The sequence below is a fragment of the Rhinolophus hipposideros genome (genome assembly GCF_964194185.1).
Source record: "Rhinolophus hipposideros genome assembly, chromosome: 4".
Classification (NCBI taxonomy): domain Eukaryota; kingdom Metazoa; phylum Chordata; class Mammalia; order Chiroptera; family Rhinolophidae; genus Rhinolophus; species Rhinolophus hipposideros.
The window spans coordinates 107434274-107457513 of NC_138050.1; the positions used below are offsets into that span (position 1 = coordinate 107434274).

At 52.3% G+C, this 23240-nt stretch overlaps 1 protein-coding gene across 3 annotated transcripts in view; it reads right to left on the reverse strand.

The window, feature by feature from the left end:
- Positions 1-23240, reverse strand: part of DLGAP2 (DLG associated protein 2) — a 434439-nt gene that overhangs the window by 325020 nt on the left and 86179 nt on the right. For all 3 annotated transcript variants that reach the window (XM_081045533.1, XM_081045531.1, XM_081045532.1), the window contains exon 3: positions 2532-2586. In XM_081045533.1, the coding sequence (XP_080901659.1) occupies positions 2532-2586 (55 nt within the window). The remainder of the gene's footprint in view (positions 1-2531; positions 2587-23240) is intronic.

The following is a 23240-nucleotide window of genomic DNA, read 5'->3' on the forward strand; positions in this document are numbered from 1 at the left end:
TTTCCCCCTGTAAGGTGACTGGAGCTACTCGAGGGACATGCAGCTCCCATTGGGACTTGGAGTCTCTGCAGCGGGCTCCGTGGGGCCAGGCCCCGCCCTCAGTCCCGGGAAAGTGAGTGAAGTGCTGGCCTCACCACAGGGCCCCAGACTTCCTCATCAGGGGGGAAGCGAGCCGCTGTCTCCAGGTGGCGTAAGGCTGAAGGACCGTATGTACACAGGCCTGGCTGAGTGCTCCTTACTGCTACCCATCGACTGAACTGAAAAGAACTGGAGTCAGAAAGGTAACAAGCTCGCGTGGAATCTGAGTGGGACCTGAATCCACTGCGGAAGGTTTCCTTCCTCAACAAGCACAAAATAGAGATTTGGTGCTGTGATTTCCTTAGTATTTCCACCCCAAATTTTATATACAAATTATTTCACAATCATCTGCTTTCACTGTCAAGTAGAGATATAACATACCTCAAATAATCAAATACCGCCAGACGCTTAATCTGTGGTTTCGTTATTTGGTTGTTATTAAAATTTGCAAAGTAAGTCCTACTGCTTGGCCGCAAAGTCAGTTCAGTCCTGAAACTTTGGATTATTCTTAGCAGTCGAATGGGCTGTGTCCTTGACAGACAGGAGAAGAATGTTGCAAGGCAACTAAGCTGAGTCAGAAGCCCCGCCTGAGTGCAGCCTAAATAAAGGAGAATTCCTTCCGTGCTCTCCTGCCTCAGCCTGACTCCCCAAAGGACAAGACAGTCCTGAAGCACGCCCCATGAATCGAGAGAGGCAAGCCAGGCCACCTGAGGACCGAGGGGCCCCAAGCTCTCCACGGCTCGGCGCTGCACGCACGCAGAGAAACATATGCCTCACCTACACTTTCCTTGGTGGAAGGTGCTGCCGACCTGCTACATAAGCCTGGTACATGTGGGTATGTGCACACTGTGAGGTGTGTGACACTCTGACAACTTAGTACAAAGCATTAAAGTAACTACAAGAGATCTGCTGCTTAGAAGGGGAAAACACTGCCTTAAAAAAAAACCCATAAAGACGGGTTAACTGAGTCCAGAAAGGAGCCACTCAAAATAAAGTATCTGTGAAGAAACCACTACTCAAAAAGGCCCCAAAAGCACACAGCACGTGCCCCAATTTGGACAACTCTAAGTGCAGTGTCCCTGAGTCCCAACCAAGACCAGCTGGCAGCCGGGCTGAGATACAAAGGAGCCACTTCCACTGAGACCGGCAGTCTGTGCAGTCGGGAAACCAGGGCAGCTCCCCCAGAGAACAAGTGAAGGAGGGAAGGCCCACGGACGACATCTCAGCAGCCAAAGACCGCTGCTCATGTCCCGAGGGCCCCCGCGGGTCCTCCCGTCACCGGCGTGCCTCTGAGCCGATCTCCACCCCTGCGGGCCCAGAGAGGTGCCAGCCAAAGGCAGATACAGCGGCCGCTGGCTCTATAAGCATTAAATATGCTACAAACACAGCTGAGAAGAACTAGGTGAAGAAACAGCGACAGCTGTATGCACTTGTCTGAGAAATAACGACCAGTCATGGCCTCTGCCCGTCCTCACAGGTGAAATCAAAGACTTTGTTTTCCCCAAACACGCAGGCTTTCCTTTCCACACCGCCTCGTCTCTCACTCAACAACAGCAGAGGAACCCCGCCCGCCAGCCATTTGGTAGAGGTGCTGCGCTAACAAAAGTAGAGGAAACCCCAACCGGTGGAATTCTTCTACCCGCCAGAGGAGTCCTTTACGATCCATTTCTTCATGGCCAGAAAATACCTAAGATGGTGAAGTAACAACTGTCCTGGGTGCACGGAGGCCGCTGGTCGCAGGAGTGAAGAACCCACAGAACCCGGCCAAGAGCACGCGCCCGCTCCCCTGCGCTCGGGACCTGCGAGCGTTCTTCCCTGCCGAGCGCACCTCACAGGGGAAACCCCGCACGGAGAGGAACGGAGACGTGGGTCCACAGAGAGCACACTGTACACTGATTCTTCTTGTTTCTTCACTTTACAACAACAAAGTCCCAGCGGTTGTTTTCAGACTGTTCTTCCCCCTATCATGTTTCCTTAAAGCAGAGCGAACCTTCACTCACCACCTCCAGCCACACACGTGTGATCTGCAATGACAGCTCACAGCACCGTGAGCCCACGGCAACACCAGCCCTTGGTTTCATTCGCCGACACACTGAAGACGTGCAGACCTGCCTGCAGACACACCCCGATGCAGGCCAGGCTACTGATAACGGGGTTTCGATAAGTAAGCACCATCAACACAGAACAACTGAAACTAACATACTCACCCTTACAAGACAACCAGTTTCCCTCAAAAATCCAAGAAAACAGTCATCTAAACCTATTTCCTTTGTCAAAGAAACTCCGCTCTCTGAGCTCAGGTCACAAGTCACTGGAGAAGTGACTCATCCACTCTTGGTTCATTTCGGGTGCACTGACACACCTGAACCCGACACATCTGTCACGCGACTGTACTCCTCCTTCCCTCTGACATAAACCCTGCGAGCTTGCAGCAGCAGCAGCAATGCGTTTACCTGTATTCCTGTCCGGTAAGATGCAGCAATGCTTCTGCAGAATGCCAGGCAGCACCTGTGTCAAAACAAACAAAACACGTGTGGTTACCACTTGGGCAGAGAAGGCGTTACCTCGGCAAGTGTTTTCTAATAAAGCCCCCGGCGCTGCCCCGGGGCCTCAGGCCCAGAACCAAGGAACCTATGACACCCTAAGGACGCTGACGGCAGGCAGTTTTATCCGCAAGCTGATCAGGTAAGCGTGCTGCTCACTACGCGGTAAGGCAGCTGCCATGCAGGCCAGCGGGTCCCCAGTGTGTCGGGACAGCGGCAGTGCAGGGACTGCCACCAGGCCGATGGGCCCACCAGTTTCTGTGTAGGCTTTGGAAATGTGAGGTGCCGTTATGGCCTGAAAAGGGAGGCGCTGGAGCAGTACCCTGGGGCTGTCCTCCGGCATCCAGCAGAGGCCCTTGTGCCGACTCACAGCCACGTGAAAGGAACGGCTGTTTACACTCAGCTTGGCAGTAACGGCGGCGGAGACACAGTGAACAGAAGGTGGAAATAATGGGCAATGGCTTCCTCAGGAAATTCAGTGACGTCGTGAGGCGGCTGCAGGGCACAGACCTCAAGTGGGAGATTTACGACTGCACTTCCCTCAACTCAGAGTATTGGCATTTGCAAACATGATAGTCTTGGCGATGTTCAGGATCTAAGGCACAGCAGGTGCAGCAATAACCGAGTCAGGGCCCAGCTCACTGTGCCAAGTGTGGGGCCAGAGGGTCCGCAGCAGGTCTGACTCGCAGGGGGCTGCCGGGATGTGGGCGAGAGGACAGCACCGCGGGACAATGGGCTCGGCCGAGCGCCAACGGCTGCCCACCGGTGACAGCAGCACTGTGCAAGCTCACGCACACATGCACACTCACACACGCGTGCGCTCACACACACACTCACGCTTGCAGTCCCGGTCTCCTTGTGACTGTTTCCTTGTTTGGCATAGCCAGCTCAGCCATTCACTCCCGGTTCCCAGGATTTCCAAAGGGCCTCCCCGGTTAACACCAGCAGAGAAGCAGTCTCCCTACTCCGGAGACACAAGCGATCCTGTGAGCTGGGAAATGCTGCCGTCCTGTGACCAGCCCGGAGGAGGAAAGCAGAACACGTACAGGCAGTGCCAGCAGCCCCTGCAGGTGAAGGCCCTGCGTGCTCCTACCACCCAGCAACGTGCACAGGGAAACGCTGAGCCGGGGCCATTGCAAAATCCGCCACCTAACTGTCTCTCTACTGCCGTGTCCTCCCAGAGAAATGATGGAAAATGCTGCGGCCAGCTTCACCTTCCTAAGGAACCGCTGATGACCAACACACTGCGAGAACTTTCCGCATGCGGTTCCCGGACTTCTACAGCTCCCACCCCAGCCCCAAACTACGCCCACAGGGCGTAGCGCCGTTTGCTACAAACACGCCTGGGCGACGTGGACAGTCTGGACTGATCCAAGGAGCAGATACCACCCACCACCCCCGCTGCTCCGCCAGACACGGGTAACCAGGTGTGTGGGGTGGCGGGCCGGTGCTGACGCCATGGGCACCGTGGACGCGGGGGGTGAAGGGGGGCACGCAAAAGCCACGAGGAGCCCCCCCGTGCAGCTCCGCAAAGGCAGGGTCTCCAGCCAGCTGCCTTCTCAGCCTGGCAGCGCCGGCGGCTGACCCTTCAGACAGGGTTCTGGACGGGGCACAGAACCACCAAGTATGGTGACTGGCTTGGAATCTTTGGCCCCAAGCAACCTGTAACTGTTTCCAGAAATCAAAGGATAAAAAGGTCCTAAGAACAAAAGAGAAAAAGATGCAAGAGGCCCCGAAGGAACCTGGGGACCGGGCGCCTCGCACAGAGCACTCACTACCTGTGCAGGCAAGACACAGGCTCTCGTGTCCCCAGGAGGCCCCCCAGCCCCACTTCACTCCCCCGGTACCCCCTCCTCCCACCTGCTCCTGTGTCCCCCTCCCAAGGAGTCTGGGGCTGTGTCTTAACACCTAGAACCCGGCCCGCGCTCTCCCTGGGTCTGCCACTTGCGGCTCCTGAGCTTGTCCCCACCACCAGTGGTTTGCCATATGCCCCCCGTGTCCCACAGTTTCTTCTCTGAACTCTCAGCTTTGTTTGCCCTTTGAGCTGGCCCTTCCACCACTGCTGTACCATGTCCTCATTCGTGAATTCAACAGAAATTTCATGAGGGGGTGCCTGTTAAGTACAGGCATGTTGGGGACCCAGAGCCTGGAGCCCAGGAGAGGAACAGACTCAGAGCTAGTGGTGGTCGGAGGGATGACATGGCTTTCCGCTGCGGCCTGGCGCCTGTGTCACTGCCCACCCTCCCGGCTGACTTCCCTGCTGGGAGGGTAACTCCCCACTGTTCCCACTGTGACGATGGCTGCTCCTGGAGCCGGGCCCCTCCGCGCCATGACGTGGGGTCTGAGCCCTCGGCTTCGTCTCACAGCAGACCTTCACTGGTGAGGGCCTCGCGAGGGGAGGGCTCCTCCCCTGCGTCCAGGTGCCCTCCCTTCCCAAGGTCAACTTCCCATCTGTGTCTCCCGTGACTGGAGACAGCAAGACAGGCAGAGGGGCCATCGGATGTCACTCCAACCTGAGCTGGGTCTCAGGTGCTCGTCAGTAAGACGGGAACAATGCGTCAATTCGCCGGGCACTGGGGCTGCCAAGCCGGCAACGCCTGTGAGTGCTCGCAGCGAACGACGCTGGCACAGGATCGCCAGTGGTGGGAGAGCAACGAGGCCGGGGCTGCCCTGGCTGACGACGGCCCGGTCCCAGCTCAAGTCCAAAGTCCCGCTTACAAGTTCACTCAACACTGTTATGTATCTGCTCTGAACTGCCGACCAGAATTTCTCTGTTCAGAATTCCTTAAGTCTTGAATACGTCTCATTTTGCCAATTCCTACTTGGCCCCCCTGCGCCACTGGACCTGGCCCCGTCAAACAGACCACCGTCCGCAGACCCCCTGCCAGCAGGAGCTTGTCGGCGTCCTGCTCCTCAGCAGCAAGCGCTTTGCTTCCTGATTAAAGGAGGCCGTGCACCCGTTCTCTCTGCGAGAAATTCAAACGACACGAGCACCGCAGTACCTGTCACCTCCGGAGGCCTGACCTTCCACACTCTGTACACACAGTTTGGATACTGAAAACTGCTATCCTTCCATTCCTGGAAATTCAAAATATTTCTCTTTTCCCAGAACTTCTGTTTTTCAGAAATTGGACCTTTGGACCTACTTTTTCAAACTTCTCACTACTGTTTTCCATTTGTCTTTTTGTTGTACTTTCTGCAAAGGTCTCTTGAGCCTTCATTCCAACCCCGCCCGTCTGCTGCGTGCTGCTACCCCCCACGAGCGTGTCCTCTCCGTGGCCCGCCTGTGGCCCCCCCGGCCTGGCTCACACCTGCCGCACGGCCCTCCCCTGACGCCAGGGCATGTCTCCCTCCAGCCCCTGGGCGCCTGTTTCCAGTGAGGTCTTCCTGTTCATCTGCATGTTTTCCCTGGTGGTGGATTTTTCCGAATCTGACGCTCCTTGCCCTCCGCCTCCACAGTTGAGACTAAGGCCTTCACATTACTCGTCCGTCCGACACGTGGCAGCAGGAGGCAGCCGTCAGTGCTGCTGACCCTGGGGATGCTGATGGGAGTGGGGTCCGTGTGGTTGGAAAGAATTCCCCGCAAAGTGATGGCAGCTGCCAGGGATGAAAGGGACTGACATGAGAGCCTGCAGCTGGGATCAGCATCTCGGCGGGAGGGAGTGGGCGTGGGCACACAGGAGCGGCACCGGGCGGCCGTCTACGCAGCATAGCTCCTCCTGCTTTTGGTTTTTCAAATTGAAATTGTTCCCAAATATAAAGTTTTTTTTATGCAAAAGTGCTGCTCTTCTGTCCTCACCCGTTCGTTTCTGTTCTCTCCTTCCTGCTATCTGTATTTTAATCGACTTTCAGTCTCACTTCCTGTGGTTCAAATATCAAGTACATGGTTGTGTTATTTGGGTGTGTGAGACACACTCTGCAACCCCATGCGCTCTGCCAGGTGGGCGTGCCTCTGAGAAACACACGGCCACGCGCGTGCACTCCTCCCAGCCAACGCAACCGTGGAGGACAGCCTGAGGTCTGTCCCTGGGAGAGGCTGCGTCCCAGGCCTGCTGTGGCACGAGGCTTCACGGCCCTTCATTTTGGTGCTGCCAGGGCTCATGACTCGCACACATGTCTGAGAGTGTTTGCTCTGCCTGCCCTCTTGCGAGGGGTATTTAAGGTAACTAAGTGCTCAGGCGCCTGGAGCGCACACAGCCAGGCAAAGGCGGGACCAGAGCGCACGTCCACAGACTCCCAGCCCAGCGCTGATTCAAGGCCCCTGGGCTGCCCAGCTTCGCACGGGCGGGGATCACGGCGCTGCCAGCTTGGACCAGTCGGGGTACGTCCTCACCGGGGCCCTGAAACAGCCAGCCCGGGAAGGTGGGTGTGGCACATACGTGGTCCTGGGACGGGACTGCTGCTCACACGCTGTGCCGCGGCTCTCACCTCTCAAATGCAAACACACATCCCCAGCTGGCTGTGAGGGCTCACCGAGTTCACGCTTGGAAGGGCCAACTGGGCGGCGGGAGCATGCAGGGCTGCCCTGTCACTGTCCTCACGGCTCGGGCTGCTGTGCAGGCACACACACGGGGGACGGTGATGCAGAGGGAGGCCGTGAGCCCGGGACCCGGGGCCCAGCATGGGAGTGCTGGGCCATCAGCGTCCTCGTCTGTAGAATGGAAACGACACAGGGACCCAAAGAGCTTCGACAATGGGACTCATGTGATCCCTCCCACACAGCAAGGTCACAGGCGCCTGCGGCACAGACCCCGGGGGGTGGGGCTTGAGAAGCCACAGCAGGAGGGCCCAGGAAGCCACATTCCCCTCCGTGAAGTGCTGGGGTCCTCCAGGCGGCCAGTCCCTACGTGAACGAGTCCACCCACGGCCGCCAGCACGACACCTGCTGGACGGCACAGCTGATGGTCCATGAACGTGAGGACACTAGATGGCAACGGATATGGTTGCTCCCTCGGTGGTGGTGATGGTTCTTGGTGCAGGCACTCGTCCCAACTCGTTATGTGCACTGCACATGTGCGGGTTTTGTATGGCAGCTGCACCTCAGTAAAGCTCTTAAAAAAGACTCCTGCTCCAAATTTTCAAGGAAGTTCTGCTTGCGCCTTTGAAAACACACACAGACTTACACCACACACACACACACACACCCCAGAATCTGCATTTCTACCAAGCTGCTGGGTGACAGGGATGCTGCTGGGCCAGAAAACACTAGGAGAACCAGTGGACATGGTCAGGCCGCAAGCAAACACAGCAACACATCCATGAGTCCGTCCTACCGCGCGCGCCATCAAACAGGATTTGTAGCTGCAGCGCGGCTACAGTAAAAACCCAAACACACAGAAAGAAGAACACGAATGAAAAAGAGTTCAACTGGATTTTTGAAAGAAAATTGCAGACAGAGGGCTTCCTCAGAAGAGCTGAAATCTGAGACCTGTCTCGGGAGCGCATCTACACAAGGACCCTCAGAATCGGCTGGAGAGGCTGGGGGCTCGGGAGCACAGGGACCCCAAAAGGTAGGAGTGAGGTGGCGGCTACCAATCTACACCCGGAGTGGATGGCCCCCAAGTTCCCTGCACATCAGGCAGCCCGGCCGCCTATGCACCCCAAGAGCCCAGCAGAGGGAAGCAGAGCAACACAGGCTCCCAGGAGGCGCTGAGCAGAAACACCAGCACTAACCAGGCTGCCGCCGCCCCACTCCCACCTCCCACAAGGGGGTGCTGCCTGTCACCTGCCCTTCCCACTGTCCCAATGGGACACGGGGCTGTTCTTCTGAACAACAGAAATGGCCAAGAGAGAACACCTCCCAATGAACGCTGGCCACTCGGCCACTGGTGGTGAATCCCACCAGCCAGTAACCCCATTCATTCACAACAACAAAGTCCCACAGATTTTTCATGTCTCACATTTAATGAAGTTGCATGGCTGAGAATGACCACACATTTAAAGAAAGCCCCATTTTGGGAGACAACAAAAGAAACAGAAAAACAAAATTAGTGAAAACAGAAACATTTTAGGAAACGAGAACATTCTGAAATAATAATAATAATTCAGTAAGGTAGAGAAGATACTTTATCCACAAAAAGAGGATCCTATACTTAGAAAAATTAACAGAAAGAGAAAGAGCTCTCGGGAATTAGAAAAACGAAAACCAAATCTCTAAAAAAGAGCTGAATATAAATTCAAGGAAATATCCCAGAAAGTGGAGGGGAAAAAAATCCCGGGGGGATGGGGACAAAAAGGAGGGAACATAAAATTCCTTGGCCATTCCTGGAACATGCCGCCTGAGCAGTGGAGGTCAGAATAAATCATCCGTGAACAGAACAGACACAGCGTCGAACAAACCAAGTCCACAGATCAGAACTCCGTGAACTGCTGATTGTACAGGCCCACTGGGCACCTGGAACAACCAATAAAAAGCGGTCAGCCTGACATGCCTTAGTGTGAAAATTCAGAAGACAAGGAGGGTTCCAAATACAACCAACGGACAAGACACCAGAAACTAGAAAATTCAGAACAGTGCTTTGCAAATTCTGAGAAAAACACATGACTCCCAACGTCAGCCATCAACGAAAGACAACACCGTCAGACAAGCGCTGCTCAAAACCAAGGACTTCCTACCCTGACGCCACGGGGCATCTACAGGAGCTGCTCCGTCTGACATACCCCACCGCCACCAAGAGGAGAGCCACAAGAAGCAAGGGGCCTCCCAGGGAAAAGCGGAAGAAAGTGCTGGGGAGGGTGTGGGGTGAGGGGGCCTGAACTCGGCGCCGGGCTGGGGGCCACCTGGAGAAGGAGGCAGAGCGCCAGGACAGACGTGTCCTCAGGGAGAAATGGCTGACGGTGAACACGGAACAGAGAGATGTGATGAGGACATTAAGGAATGCTCCTCGCTTATTTTCTTAAACCAGTTAACAATGAATAAAGCATGTTGCATAAAAGAGGCCTAATCCTATACATTGCATGTGATGAAATGCTGACTTCTTCACAAATGAGGCCGTCGCCGGGGGAGGGGAGGGGAGCGGAGGTGCTGCCGAGCTCTGGCCTCACCACCACCCACCACAGGGGAAGGCCGAGGGGGCCACGGCCCAAAGAGGGAATGAAGGGGTCTCTGGGCAGCAGGACCAGACTGGTGGGCGCGTCAAGTCCCGCCTTTGCCCTGCATCGAAGCCTCTCAAAGCTCCCTCACTTTGTATAGTAGGTACATGCATACATTAAACGAAATTAAAATGAACTCATAATGTAGGGCACGTCTGTACAGTGATTTCACAGCTACAAGGAAACGGTACTAAAATGTACGTAAGAATATTAAAATGACCAAGACACCTGTTTGGACTTCAAGCGCTTCTATTAGACATTTTATAGCTCTCTCATTACACTGTAGATACATCTCTAAACACACAGTCTTTATCGCTTTATTCAAAATGCATGTCCAGTAAGTCCAGAGAAAAGCGGACTCTGGCTTAAGATCCAGAAGAAAACCTAAGCAAACCTGACCCTATCCAGAGAGATACCTCATGATAAAACGTTGCGAAGGGCTACAAAATAAGGAATTAAGGATGAGCCAAAAGCTAACACTTAAGCTCCAGTCATCAAAACACTGTGGTATCGATGCAAGAATCATCCAACAGATCAGAGGAACAGAACAGAAGGCCCAGAAACAGACCCACGAAGTCTTTGACGAAAGAGCCACAGTGCCAGAACATCCACACGCAGAAATAAACAAGTAAGTCACACTCAAATAACTTACACTCTTCACCAAAAAATTCACACAAAATGGATCAGAAACCTAAGTGTAAAATATAAACTACTATAAAACTCCTAGAAGATAACACAGGAGAAAACCGAGATGACCTTGAGGACGGCAATTACTACGTACTTAGGAACAACACCAAAGACAGGGTCCATAGAAGACATAATTGATAACCTGGACTCAACAACAACAAAAGTAACAAAAGTATCTAGTTTTACTAAAAACGGGCCAAAGACCTTAACAGACACTTCAACAAAGAAGAAATAAGCACGTGAAGAGCTGCCCCACGACCTCCGTCATCAGGAAAACGCAAACTGAAACAGCGACACACCATTGCACGCACGCTGACAACATGTGCTGGCAGGACGGGAACCACGGACGTCTACTCACTGCCACTGGGGATGCAAAATGCGAAAGTCACTGGAGGACAGCTGCGCAGCTTCTTACAACACTAAGCACACTCTCACCACAGGATCCAGCAGTCGTGCTCCTTGTAATTTACCAAAAAGGAGGTGAAAACAACGTCTACACAAAATCCTGCACATGTTTACAGCAGCGTTAGTCATAACTGCCAAAATCTGGACGTGACCGAGATGCCCTTCAGCAGGGGATGGATAAACTGGTCCATCCAGACAGTGGAGTATTATCAGCACGAAAAAGAAATGAGCTCCCAAGCCATGAAGGGACCTGCAAGAGCCTGAAATGCACGTGACTGAGAGACAGGAGCCCGTCTGCACAGGCTGCACACTGTGTGATCCCAACTCTGTGACATCCCGGGAAAGGCACAACTACGGGGACAGTGACAGAGCAGTTATTTCCAGGGCTGGGGGAGGGTGCACGGGGAGCACAGGGGACGTTCAGGGCAGTGAGACTCCTCTGTGTGACGCTGTGATGGTGGGTACAGGCCATCACACATCTGTCCAGACCCACAGAAGGAGCGACACCAGGAGTGACCTGATGTGAGCTGGGGACGCTGGCCGATGACATGCCCGGGTCAGTGTATCAGCCAGAACAGCCTGACTTTCAGGATTTCCAGGTCTCCTCAGGAACCAGAGGTTCCATTTCTGAGAGTGAAAAGCTGAACATTCTGCTGTGCCCTCTTCGCAGGAGAAGGCCACATATGGGCCACACGCTCTTGGTCCAAAATGACTGTCCCCATTACAAATGGAACATGCCCAAGAAAAGCTGCAGATATTTTCATTCTTACAAAAGAGACCATTTAACTTAATTGTACAGAATACTTACCTGAGCTTAAAAATAGCAGAAATTGGCACATAGTGGGTTTAGACGGGCTGTTTCACAGAAACCCACAGAATCTCTCAGGCTCACTCCACATCCGTCTCAGCCAGGGCACCCCAGGAAACAGAGAACAGGGTGTCCCCTCACTGGCTCTTCAGGCAGCTCCCACAGGGACATGTTGCTTCCACTGACACTACGCGAACGTGGCACGAGTCCCATGGCCACACCTCGATGGGGAAGTGCAGCGTACTGCGCGTGTGCAGGGGTCGGGGGGACCTGCTTTGACCTCCACGGCCGCTGGGCCACACAAAGGCCTAATGTCAAGTGCAGTCCAGGCTGGAGCCGTGCTGCACAGGTGGACTCTCCCTGTGGTTTGTTGGTTGCCATGGGAACCACCAGTATTCTAAGATGATCACGGAGCAGGGACTAGAGCTGCCGCCTGGCACTGCTGGGTAGCAGCAGCCTGTCCCCCTTGAGTGAGACCCCAGAGGGACAAGCCTTTCTCACCCACCCTGTGTCCCAGAGCTGGACAGCATCTCACACAGAGCTGGGGCTCTAGAAACACTTGCTAGAAGAATAGGTGGCTAACAGTCACAGAGAGGGTCCCAGATAAGAGCACGGCTGGACTCGGTCAGGAACCAGTGTCCCCATGAAGACTCGGGTCCCGGGAAGACGCCGCACACTGTCGCAGGCAGCTGCATGGCTCCTGCTCCCACCCGCAGCGCTCAGGGCTCCATTTCTCCTGGTCCACACCATCACTTATGATTCCGTGTCTGACAGGAGCACCCTGAGGGGGCAAGGTGCACTCTTCTTCAAACGCACACTTTGCACCATTACGGGACAGCACGGTACCTGCCACCACCACCGAAAACTCTGTGCCACACACAGTCAGCTGAGACCTCACAACATCCCCTCTTGTCACAGCCGGCCTCATCTAAACCCTGTGGACGTTTCCGGTCCTCCTCCGATTCCCAGGCTGACTGCAATGGTGACACTTTTCCTGCAAGGATACCTTCTAGAATTCCCTCTGCAATACGACTCTGGTGCTCAAGCACCTTACTTACCATTTCCATTAGACACACCCCCTTCCACATCTCACTAGGTGCCCCCTGATCGGCCTGCGTGGCCCCTCAGGACCCCCCAGATAAGGGGCTTCAGTCTCCAAGGGCCCACGGCTGTGGCTTCTGGGGGTGAGACAGAGCATACATCTCCCAGCGTGGCTGGCTGCCCGGTACCCAGGACAAGTGCTGGGAGGACAGGGAAGGAGTGGGGTCCTCTGTCCTGCATGCACTTGACCCCTGGGGGCAGGTTCACATTCTTCCCACAGCCTGACCTTTCAGGCTTCCTCCCATTTCTCAGCCCTACCTGGTGACCTTTGGTCCTCGTTCTGTCGATGGCCATCTTGAGCATTTTTCCAAATTAATCCTAAACAAAGCACCCTCCTTGACTTCTTCATGCCACGTAGGTCTTGGGCACCTTTAATTTTCCAAAGCCATTACCCACCACAGTGCCCTGAACTGTGTCCCTGGCAGTGAGCGCCGTAACACCGGGGAGCCCCCGTGAGGGCCCCTCATCCCCGAGCTCTGGGCAGCCCCGCTGGACGGCGCAGGGCCTGACCCCCAGAGTGTGCAGTGGGGAGCGGGACGCAGACTGCAGACCCCCAAGCACTGACCCCAGTATCAGGAAAGAGGAAGAAACGTCTCCAAGGAAGTGTGCCAGGCACAGGAAAGGCCGGCCAGAGGTCCCCTCGGAGCAGCATGAGTGACAGTGTTTTGGGAAGAACGGCAGAAACACAAGTGCCACGCAGAAAGAACACCACGCTCTAGAGTCTCTGCCGGGAGGAAGTAGATGGGTGGGCGGGCAGGTGTGTGGTCGGTGTGGACGGTCCCAGAGAGGGCTCGGGTCGCGGTGCTACCGGCAGGGACCGACAGCCTTCACAGAAACCTTCTTGTTTTTTTCAGGAGAAATGTTTCATTTATTTATTTTTCTTTTGTATCTCTGACGAGAACAATTTTCATTAGTTTTAGGTGTACAAAACAATGCACTGGTTAGACAGGTACACCCCTCACAGAGTGATACCTTCTGATGACACACGCACGTGTGCCGCTCGGAGGGCAGTGCAGAGGGCGCCTCAGCAGCGGACTCCTGTGACCAGTTCCACGGCCGCACCACGCGGGGAGGATGACGGCAGCCGGGCCTGGCAGGGACAGAGGCGGGCGGGAGCTGGGGGACAGCCGCACGGCCCGGAAGTGACCCAGGAAAGGATCCACGGCGACGCCTGTAGTTCTGCACGACGCTGCAACTGTTTCCCAAACTGTGTTCCCCCCGGGGAAAGAGCCTCTCGGCGCAGACACTGAGGAAACTATTACACTCACTGACATGGCTGACCCCCAGGAACGAGCACCCGCACAGCCCTGCAGGAGAATCCGGACTCCGACCTGGGCGTGCTGTGCTGGGTGTGGTTAGCGTACACTTACACTCGTGGTGGGTCGCTACACTTCAGTATTTCCACCACAAATCAAGACCCTTATTGTGAACCCTGCGCAGCCAGGAGGCAGAAAGAAGACAGTGCTCAGGAGGCTGCCCAGCTCTGCTCCAGGGCAACAGGCCGTTCTATCGCCCACCCAGCAGCCAGTATGACTCAGCCAACACAGACTCCATGGAAAGGAAGGAGGGCAGCCCCGAGCACCCGAGAGACAACAGTCCTCACGTGGGGGGACAACCAAGGCTGGAGACGGGGCTCAGGCCAGGACCAGCCAGACAGCAGCTCTGCCAACAAAAAGGAATAAAACTGACTCCACCCTACGAACAGAGTGCACACGGCTCACAGAATCAGGGACGACACAGCACTGAGACCGCAGACGGCTGGCGGTGTGCAAACCTCAGCAGTGTCACCCCAAAACCCAACTCAGCATCAGCGCTGAGAAATTTCTCGTGGAGACTTTCACAGAGCAAAAGACATCCTGGGGAGCAACCCAAAGGGACGCCTGCCAGGGGTGCAGAGCGAGACCCAGACAACACTCACGTAAGAGGGGCGTTTCTCCTCCAAATATCTCTGACTGCGTTTATTAACTTCTCCATTAAGGAACCACTTCCAGAGTTACAGAGAAATGTGCAGACTGGGCCTGACAGCGACGACGACCTCGGTGTCCAGGAATCAGCAGAACTTAACCTCCCCCGGCACACGTGACGTGCGTGTAGGACAACTCAGCTCTCAGAACAGACGGGCTCGGCCAGGCGATGGTGGGACTAATATATTCCTGTTACATTTCACAGTTTATCCTGGGACTCAAAGTGACAGACTGTTAGTTACCAATAAAAAGAGAGACGATTTGGTGGGAGAGGAAAACTTTTAAATTCATTTCTACTGATGTGTTAAACTGTTCCAATAGCCATTTTGCTTTCAAAATATAATACTCTGAGAAATATGGAACAGCAGAGGACGCAGATTCTCTGGGGAGATACCCTCCAGCCCTCCTGATGCTCAGGGCAAATGTCTTCCATAAAACTGAGGGGGATGAGACTCACGGGCAGGCTAAGTCCATGCAGCTCTGTAAAACCCGCAGAGTTTACAGCTCAAATTGAGATCCTCCCTATTCTGGGTTGTAGAACTTTGCTGAACGGCTTCTGAAAGCAGTGTGTACGGCTACACAGATCACTGCACATCACGCTGCGTGTCATGTTTGCAGCTTCCGGAGAGTATCATTTGAGCTCAGCAAAATGGACGTGGCTCATGTTCGCTCATCCAACCCCTGGCGGGGCAGCTGCACCACCTGTGCCGCCGGGTGCGTGAGTCCTGGAGACAGAACTACGCGGTCTGACTACACAGGCTGGGCCATGCACGCTGCTGGGAGTGGGGTGCTGGGCTCCCCCATGCTCAGAGGAGGCGCCCAGCGCCATCCAGGGGGGAGGAGCTCCTGGAAACCCACGGGGGCGGGGGCAGGGGAAGCCCCTTGAATAGGGGTCACCCAGCAGTTGAGGACACTGTTCTTCACAGAGGCCCCCACCTGCAATGCCTCACCAGCACAACTGCCCATGTCCCCAGAACTGCAGGATGGATGCAACCCGGCAGACAGAAGGCCATGTGTGTGACCCTGGAAGCCATCCTGGAAGCCACCAGCAGCTCTGCCCTGGGAAGGTGAGTCCCAGCAGATGCCCGGAGACCTGCGCAGGGAGAATGGAAGAGGCTGGAAAGTGTGCAGAGGATGTGGAAACACTCCGCTCAGAGGAGTGAAGAGGCGAAGAGGGCCACGCCTGATGCAATGAGGTCACGAGGTGGGGAAGCTGTCGGCCGAGATACAGGCAGGCAGAAACACCCCACCGCGCACAGGAAGGACAGGATTTCTACATGAAATCAGCCAGCTTGTTGATCGCTGGGAGGAGGGGAATAAAGAAGGAAGTTGGGGAGCAGGAGGAACACGGTGAACAAAAAAGTCCCACCAAGGGCAGACATGGGGGGGCGCATGTGGACAGGACAGAGAGCAAAAGGTGCTGGTAACAATGGGGACTCAACGTGGACACGGGCTGGGGTTTGGGTTGTGTTTTCCATCAGCGTCAACTGCACCAACGCATGGTTTTCCCCAGCAGCCATCACCTCCTTGGGGCGTCGAGGGGAAAGATCAGTGTTATGGACTTCAGCCCCGCGTGGAGCTTTGCCAAGTAGGAAAATGACAGATGGGGAGGGGGGTAAACAATGGTTTCATGAGGAACTGCGCACGTGTGCATGTGTGCGTGTGTGTGTAGATGTGTGCATATATGTATGTGTGTGCCTGCATGTTTGTATGTGTATGTGTACATGTGCACATGCACATGTGTATATGTGCGTGTGCACACGTGTGTATGCATGTGTAGGAGGATGTGTGTCCATGTGCATAAGTGTATTGTATTCTGCATGTGTGTATGTGTGTATGTATATGTGCATGTGTATGTGTAGTGTGTGTGCATGTGTACATGTTTATGTGTGCACGCACACATGCACATGTATGTGTGTACGTGTGTGTGTTGACAATGCTTGGAATCTGCTCTCAGAAAATTTCAAATGTACAATACAGTGTTGTTATGAACCACAGTAACCACTCTGTGCATCACACCCAAGAACTTACTCATCTTATAACTGAAAGTTCCTACCTTTTCATCAGCATCTCCCCATTTGTCCCAATCCCCTGGCCGCTGGCAACCACCACTCTATATTCTGTTTCTACAACAAAAGCGTTTATTTTTTTTTTCAGTTTCCACATATAAGTGATACCGTACGGTATTTGTCTTGCTCTGTCTGGCTTATTTCACTTGAAGTAATGTCTGCCAGGTTCATCCATGTTGTCACAACTGGTATGATTTCCTTCTTTTAGACAGATAGGTGGGTAGGTAGACAAGTAGATAGATAGATAGGTCGTGAGGTAGACAGACAGGCAGATGATATAGATAGGTATCTCACCTTTTCTTTGTCCATTCAGCTGTCAAAGGACAGGGGACACTTAGGTTGCTCCATATCTTAGCTATTATGACTAATGCAATAAACATAGAAGCTCACATATCTCTTTCCAGATACTGATGTCATTTCCTTTGGACATATGCCCAGAAGTGGGATTGCTGATTCATATGGTAGTCCTATTTTTAATTTTTTGAGGACCTTTCTTACTAGCTGTACCAATTTACATTTCCACCAATAGCGTACCAGGATTTCCTTTTCTCCAACAAATAATCTAATTAAAAAATAGGCAAAGGGGCCGGCCCGGTGGCTCAGGTGGTTAGAGCTCCATGCTCCTAACTCCGAAGGCTGCCGGTTCGATTCCCACATGGGCCAGTGGGCTCTCAACCACAAGGTTGCCAGTTCGATTCCTCGACTCCCACAAGGGATGGTGGGCAGCGCCCCCTGCAACTAAGACTGAACACGGCACCTTGAGCTGAGCTGCCTCCCAGATGGCTCAGTTGGTTGGAGCGTGTCCTCTCAACCACAATGTTGCCGGTTCAACTCCCGCAAGGGATGGTGGGCTGTGCCCCCTGCAACTAGAAAACGGCAACTGGACCTGGAGCTGAGCTGTGCCCTCCACAACTAAGACTGAAAGGACAACAACTTGATTTGGAAAAAAGGCCTGGACGTACACACTGTTCCCCAATAAAGTCCTGTTCCCCTTCCCCAATAAAATCTTTTAAAAAATAAAAATAAAAAAATAAAATAGGCAAAGGACCTGAACAGACATTTTTCCAAAAAACACATGCAAATGGCCAACAGGTACATGAAAAGTTGCGCAACATCACTAACCATCGGGGAAATGCAAATCGCAGTGAGATGTCACCTCACACCTCTCAGAGTGGCATTGGCACAAAGACAAGAGCTAACACATGCTAGTGAGCACGTGGAGAAATGGCAGCCCCCCAGGGCACCACAGACCAGCATACCATCCATCTGGGGACTCTGCATTCCATCAGTACAACCAGATGACGGGTGTGAACCCTTAGCCGGTACTGTACAGAGGAGAACTGGAGGATGAGAAGCTCAGAGGAGCCCACTGAGGGTCAGACCAAACATCACACAGGGGCCTCAGAGCAGACGAAATGGGACAGGATTCGTCTGTAGAACAATTTATGCCCCAGAGTATGACTGAAAATAACACAGCAACCAGCTAGTAACCAGTGACGGTTACCAGCTAGATGTTGTCAGGGAAACAGAGGACAGAGACCTGTCATTGCAGGTGACATGAGCATGCAGAGCTGTGCCTCCTTGAGAAGCCACAGCCAATACGAACACTGGGGGAGGGGGCGCAGGGCAGACATCACTGAAATAATGCAGCCAGTCACTAAGCAAATAAGCAAGCAGGTAAGTAGAGGTGCCAACACCGAGAGCTGCTTCAGTGTATGATTACAATGGACAGTTTCAGTGCAAATTATAGAACATGCAAGGAAACAGGAAAGTATGACCCATACACCAGAAAAAAATAAACTTGAAGATAGATCAAGCGATATGTAAGCTGAAGAAAAGAGAAAAAACAGAATGAAGAAAAGTGAAGAGAGCTTCAGAAAGGTGAGATACCACGAAAGAAATAACCAAAAATACCTACATATAGCAAAAAAAAAAAACCCAAAAAACACTAAATAAATTAAGATACAACATTAGAAAATATTCATTTAGTGCCAAAAAAAGCAGTAAGGAGAACTAAGGAATAAGACTCAAGACAAATGGAAAACAAAATGTGAAATGGCAGATATAAAACAAACTATAACAAAATAAATATGAATGGATTAAACTATCTAATCAAAGACACAGATTACAGAATAGAACAACAACATCAACAACAAAAATCAAACTATGCTTTCTAAGGGATCTGTAGATTTAAAGATACAAAAGAGTAGAAAAAGATATACCATACAAACAGCAACCACAAGAAAGCTAAAGTGGTGATACAGATATCAGACAAAGTAGACTTGAAAACAAAAAGTGCTACTAGAGATTTTAAGAGGCTTTTTAGAGTGATAAAAGGGTCCTTCAGCGAGCAGAAGCATTTGCAGGCGAGCTGGGAAGATGTCATGGCTGAGTCACAAACAGTGACTTGATGTGAAAAGTGAAATTCTTGGTCCTTTTTCATTCTTTGTTATACACTTAACCCTGTTTTATCAACAAAACTGTTGCTTGCTTGAAAGGTTCTCCCAGCTTCTATATTACTGACTTTCCTCCTCCTTCTCTGGCTTTTTCTTTACCAATTTACCCCAGATGTGGATAGTTCTCATTTTATGATCTGTGTTTCTCCCGTGCCAGGCTCCCAGAGCTGTCATTGGCTTTTATAGCTTGTCACTCACTGCTCTGTGACATGACCTGCCCTCCCCCAGGGGTGTCCTCACATGTGAGGCTGGCTGCCCTCTGACCCCGTCCTGCAGTCTTTCATCAGGTCCCTCTCCTTTCCAGGCACAGTCATGCTGTTGGGGACATGTCCCCCGGCCGGGCACTGTTGGAGGCTGGCCCACTCCTCACTATATGGCGCACACCCAGATCGTGTGACCTAGATTCGGGGAACAGCCTCTCCAACCATCACGGGTTCTCTGAGCAGTCCCTGGTCTCCAAGAGCTCCAGCTACGAGTCAAGATGACGAGTGCATATTCATTATGAAGACAGACGACCCCTTTCTTCTGTATTATTATGTTTATTAAGTCCAACTTATGCAGCCACGAGCCAGGGGACAGACATGAGGTTGGGTAATTAAAAAGCCTGTGCTTCAGATGTGGTTTTCTTTCTGGTGATTAACAGTGACTGGCTAACACTTTCCACAGAGCAATATTAAGAAACATCTATTTTAATTACTGTACATTCAAGCTCTCGGAGTACAAATACACACAGAGTTTTCTTTTACTCAAGCAGAAAACGTGCAATGCTTCCTCGGCTAGAGACAAGAAGTACTGAGAAAGCGCTGGACACAGCGTCCAGTGGTGAGTGGGCACCCTCTGAGGAAGGTGCAGTGGGCACACGGGGACAGGGCCCCCCAAGTCCGTCCATCATTTGCAGTTACTCCAGGGACATTAGAGAACGACAGTCAGCAATCACAGAGGTTCACACTGACTCCCAAGCACACAGGCGCTGTTTGCGGGTGGCTGGCCGGTGACAGAGGGAGAAACGGCTGACTGGCTCAACGTCATGCAAAGCGGCACATGTAAGTGACACGGAAGAGCAAGGGCAAGAGTGAGAGGGCCGCGAAGGGCGATGCTGGGAGCACGGTGGGGCTGGTGGGCGGGGAAGAGGCCCGTGGGCAGCTGGCTGACCACGCGGTGCTGAGAGCTGTCCTAAGAGGACAGTTTCACGTCTTCCAGTTCTCAGATGTCACCATCATCAGAGAGGACCAAGAACACCAGGGGGCACTCACGGGAAACCTGCAATCGCCCACGAGAGCATCCTTCCCGGACCGCCTGACACGCCCAGCTCCACTCTCCAGGAGTTCCCGATCTGATACGGCATCAGATAAACTCCTCACCTAGAAGAGGGACATGGAATCTGGCCATGAGACAGTGGCACTGACAATGTATCAGACACAGCACGTCCTTCCAAGTCCCGTGCCCGCGGGGGCAGAAGTGACATAACCGAATATTTCTGGGGCTCCTCTCTAAAATCACCTTCAGAAATGACAGCACACACTTGGGTCACCCACAGCCATGACAAATCACCATTTCCCTGTGGACCTGCCGGGTAGTGTGGCCCCCGGAGCTGTGACAGTGCAGGCGTTCCACACTGCCCCGGCCTCTCCAGTGACACACTGTCAGCTGTGTTTCATCAAATTACTAAGATGGCGCACTTCTTAGTATATAAGTGTCTTATGGATTCAGTTCCTAGATTTTCTCAGTCAAAAACAAGAAGAATACGTGGCATTCCACGTGCAAGCCTTCCCACGTGGACAGCGAAACAATACACGAGCGCAGGAGTGTCACCGTGAGTGGGGACAAGGAACCGTCCCCACGAGATGTAACTCATCTGTACCTAGAGGGTAAGTGCCACACAGTTATGCAATAACAAGTGATCATTTAAGACAAAAACTAAGTCTTAAGAGTAAATAAAAACTATTTTATTTCTCTTACAGGCCCTTTTCTCTTTGTATCCTTAAGGTTAATCATACTCCTTAACTATTAATAATACAGGAAACATATGAAAACATTTTTAGTTATCCAAAAATAAAACATAAGACCATTTTGAAAACTGATGCCTTTAAATAATTTGGAGCAATGCATGCTTGGTTAACAGCGCTCATGCAACTTCTTAAAAGTAATATTTTAAATGTTGAACTATCTTCAGATGCTAACAAACTTTTTCAAAATGAGTATGAAATTGGGACAGGTGTGTGTCACAAGAAAGTTGAGTGAATACGTCCATGATAAATGCCTGAGTGGGTACAAAATATACTGCTTACTTCAACACTGCTGGGTTCACATGCTAGAATTTTATTCAAAACAGAATTACTCAGTTTCATTTCCCCTATTAAAAAAAAAACCCTACGTGAATAGGGATTCCATACTGCAAAATCTGAGACAGCTGTCCCAACCTGAAGTATAGCTGACAAGGTTAAAATAATGTCTCACATTAAATAAGAATACAGCCAGAATCAATGTGATTTATTCAGAGTCATTAAGGCCCAAATCTAAAATTCTGCAGAGATTTGTGTCTATCACTAAAAATTACTGTCACCACGTCCAGTTAGAACTCAGAACATAAAAATCCCCATGACCTAACATATATTGTTGTCCTTTGCTCTCCAATACTTTGGGCATCATCGTGAAGTGACACTATACTGAGGACCCAGCACCTGTCACAAGCACTGTGACCTCATGCCTCCTTCCTCCTCCCACCAAACTAGGAAAAACACAGCTTCAAGGGTCTGTGTTTCCTAATAAAACCATCAGGGGCATGAAGTTTAAGTAGCTAAACATATTTGAATTCAATACATTCCAACATAAAAGTGTAAAGAAAAAGCTGACTAAATCTGAAAAGGACACAAAGAAGCGTTTGTCATGCAGGGTACAAACCCAGCCTTGACAGACAAAGATAAAATGTAATTTGTGGACTCCGCCTCTGAATCAGCGTTCAACGGCCGCTTTAGCTGAGGTGCCAGCAGGTAAACAGGGTAGGACTGGCATTAGAGGGGGAGACAGCTCACAGTCACAGGGACAGAATGGCAGGAAGTCCTGACCCCACTATACATCCGTCTGCTCCAAAAGGGAGGACAGCCGTCCCGTGGGAGAGGGAGGGGCCCGTGAACACGACAAAGACCCAGCGAATTCCACCCTGGGCACTGAAGCAACAGGACAGAACCAGCTCTGAGTAGGTTCTCCCCAAAGTCCCCAGGGACAGGAAAAGCTCCACAGGACTTCAGAACAGCAGATCCAGGCTGGTTCACAGAAAGAAGGAAACGGTAGGTTATGGACATGAACGGCACTTACTAGTCTACGCTCAGTGTTAACAACGTCTGGGGACACAAGCCCCTGGATGGCATCCGAGCCTGCAGCAGGCCAACTGACTGGCTGCGCGGCGTTTTGGTAAGTCGGTTTCCCGGCTCCATGAAGACCCCCTCAGGCTGTGGTCTTGTCCTGAGACGTGGGTTTGGCAGAAGGTGAGGGGACGGGCACCAAGCTCATGTGGCCAGGAATTAAAAACTGAATCACTGAGCCAGAGCAGCAGGGCGTGTGGAAACGCCGTCCTCAAACCTCGGGGTCCCGAGCCCGCAAGCCCCCCACTGTCAGCCATCCACCTGGTGGTGTCGGTGCCCACAGATGTCGACGGGAAGTTACGACGGCACAGGAAACGGAGTCAGTGTGCAATGCAGGCAGGCGGAATTGGCCCTACAGGAAGGAGGACCCAGTGGAAGATTGGGGACAAAAACCTGGAAAGACCTTAGATCAAGCTGGAATGACAGGCCTTACCAGTTGCTGGGCATATTTGAAGAGGGGCTGCCTGCCATGTGCTAAGAATGCAGAAGAACCCTGGAGACCAGATGAATTCTGTCCCAGCAGGATCCCTGACCAAAAAGAAAACCATTAAATAAACACTACCTACCCCAAATCCTGTCCTAAGAGTGTATTTTTTCCTTAAAAATTAAGCCAAAACCCATGAGAGTAAGTGGATTAGAAGACTGTGCCCTACTAAAGATTAAACAGAAATGCCA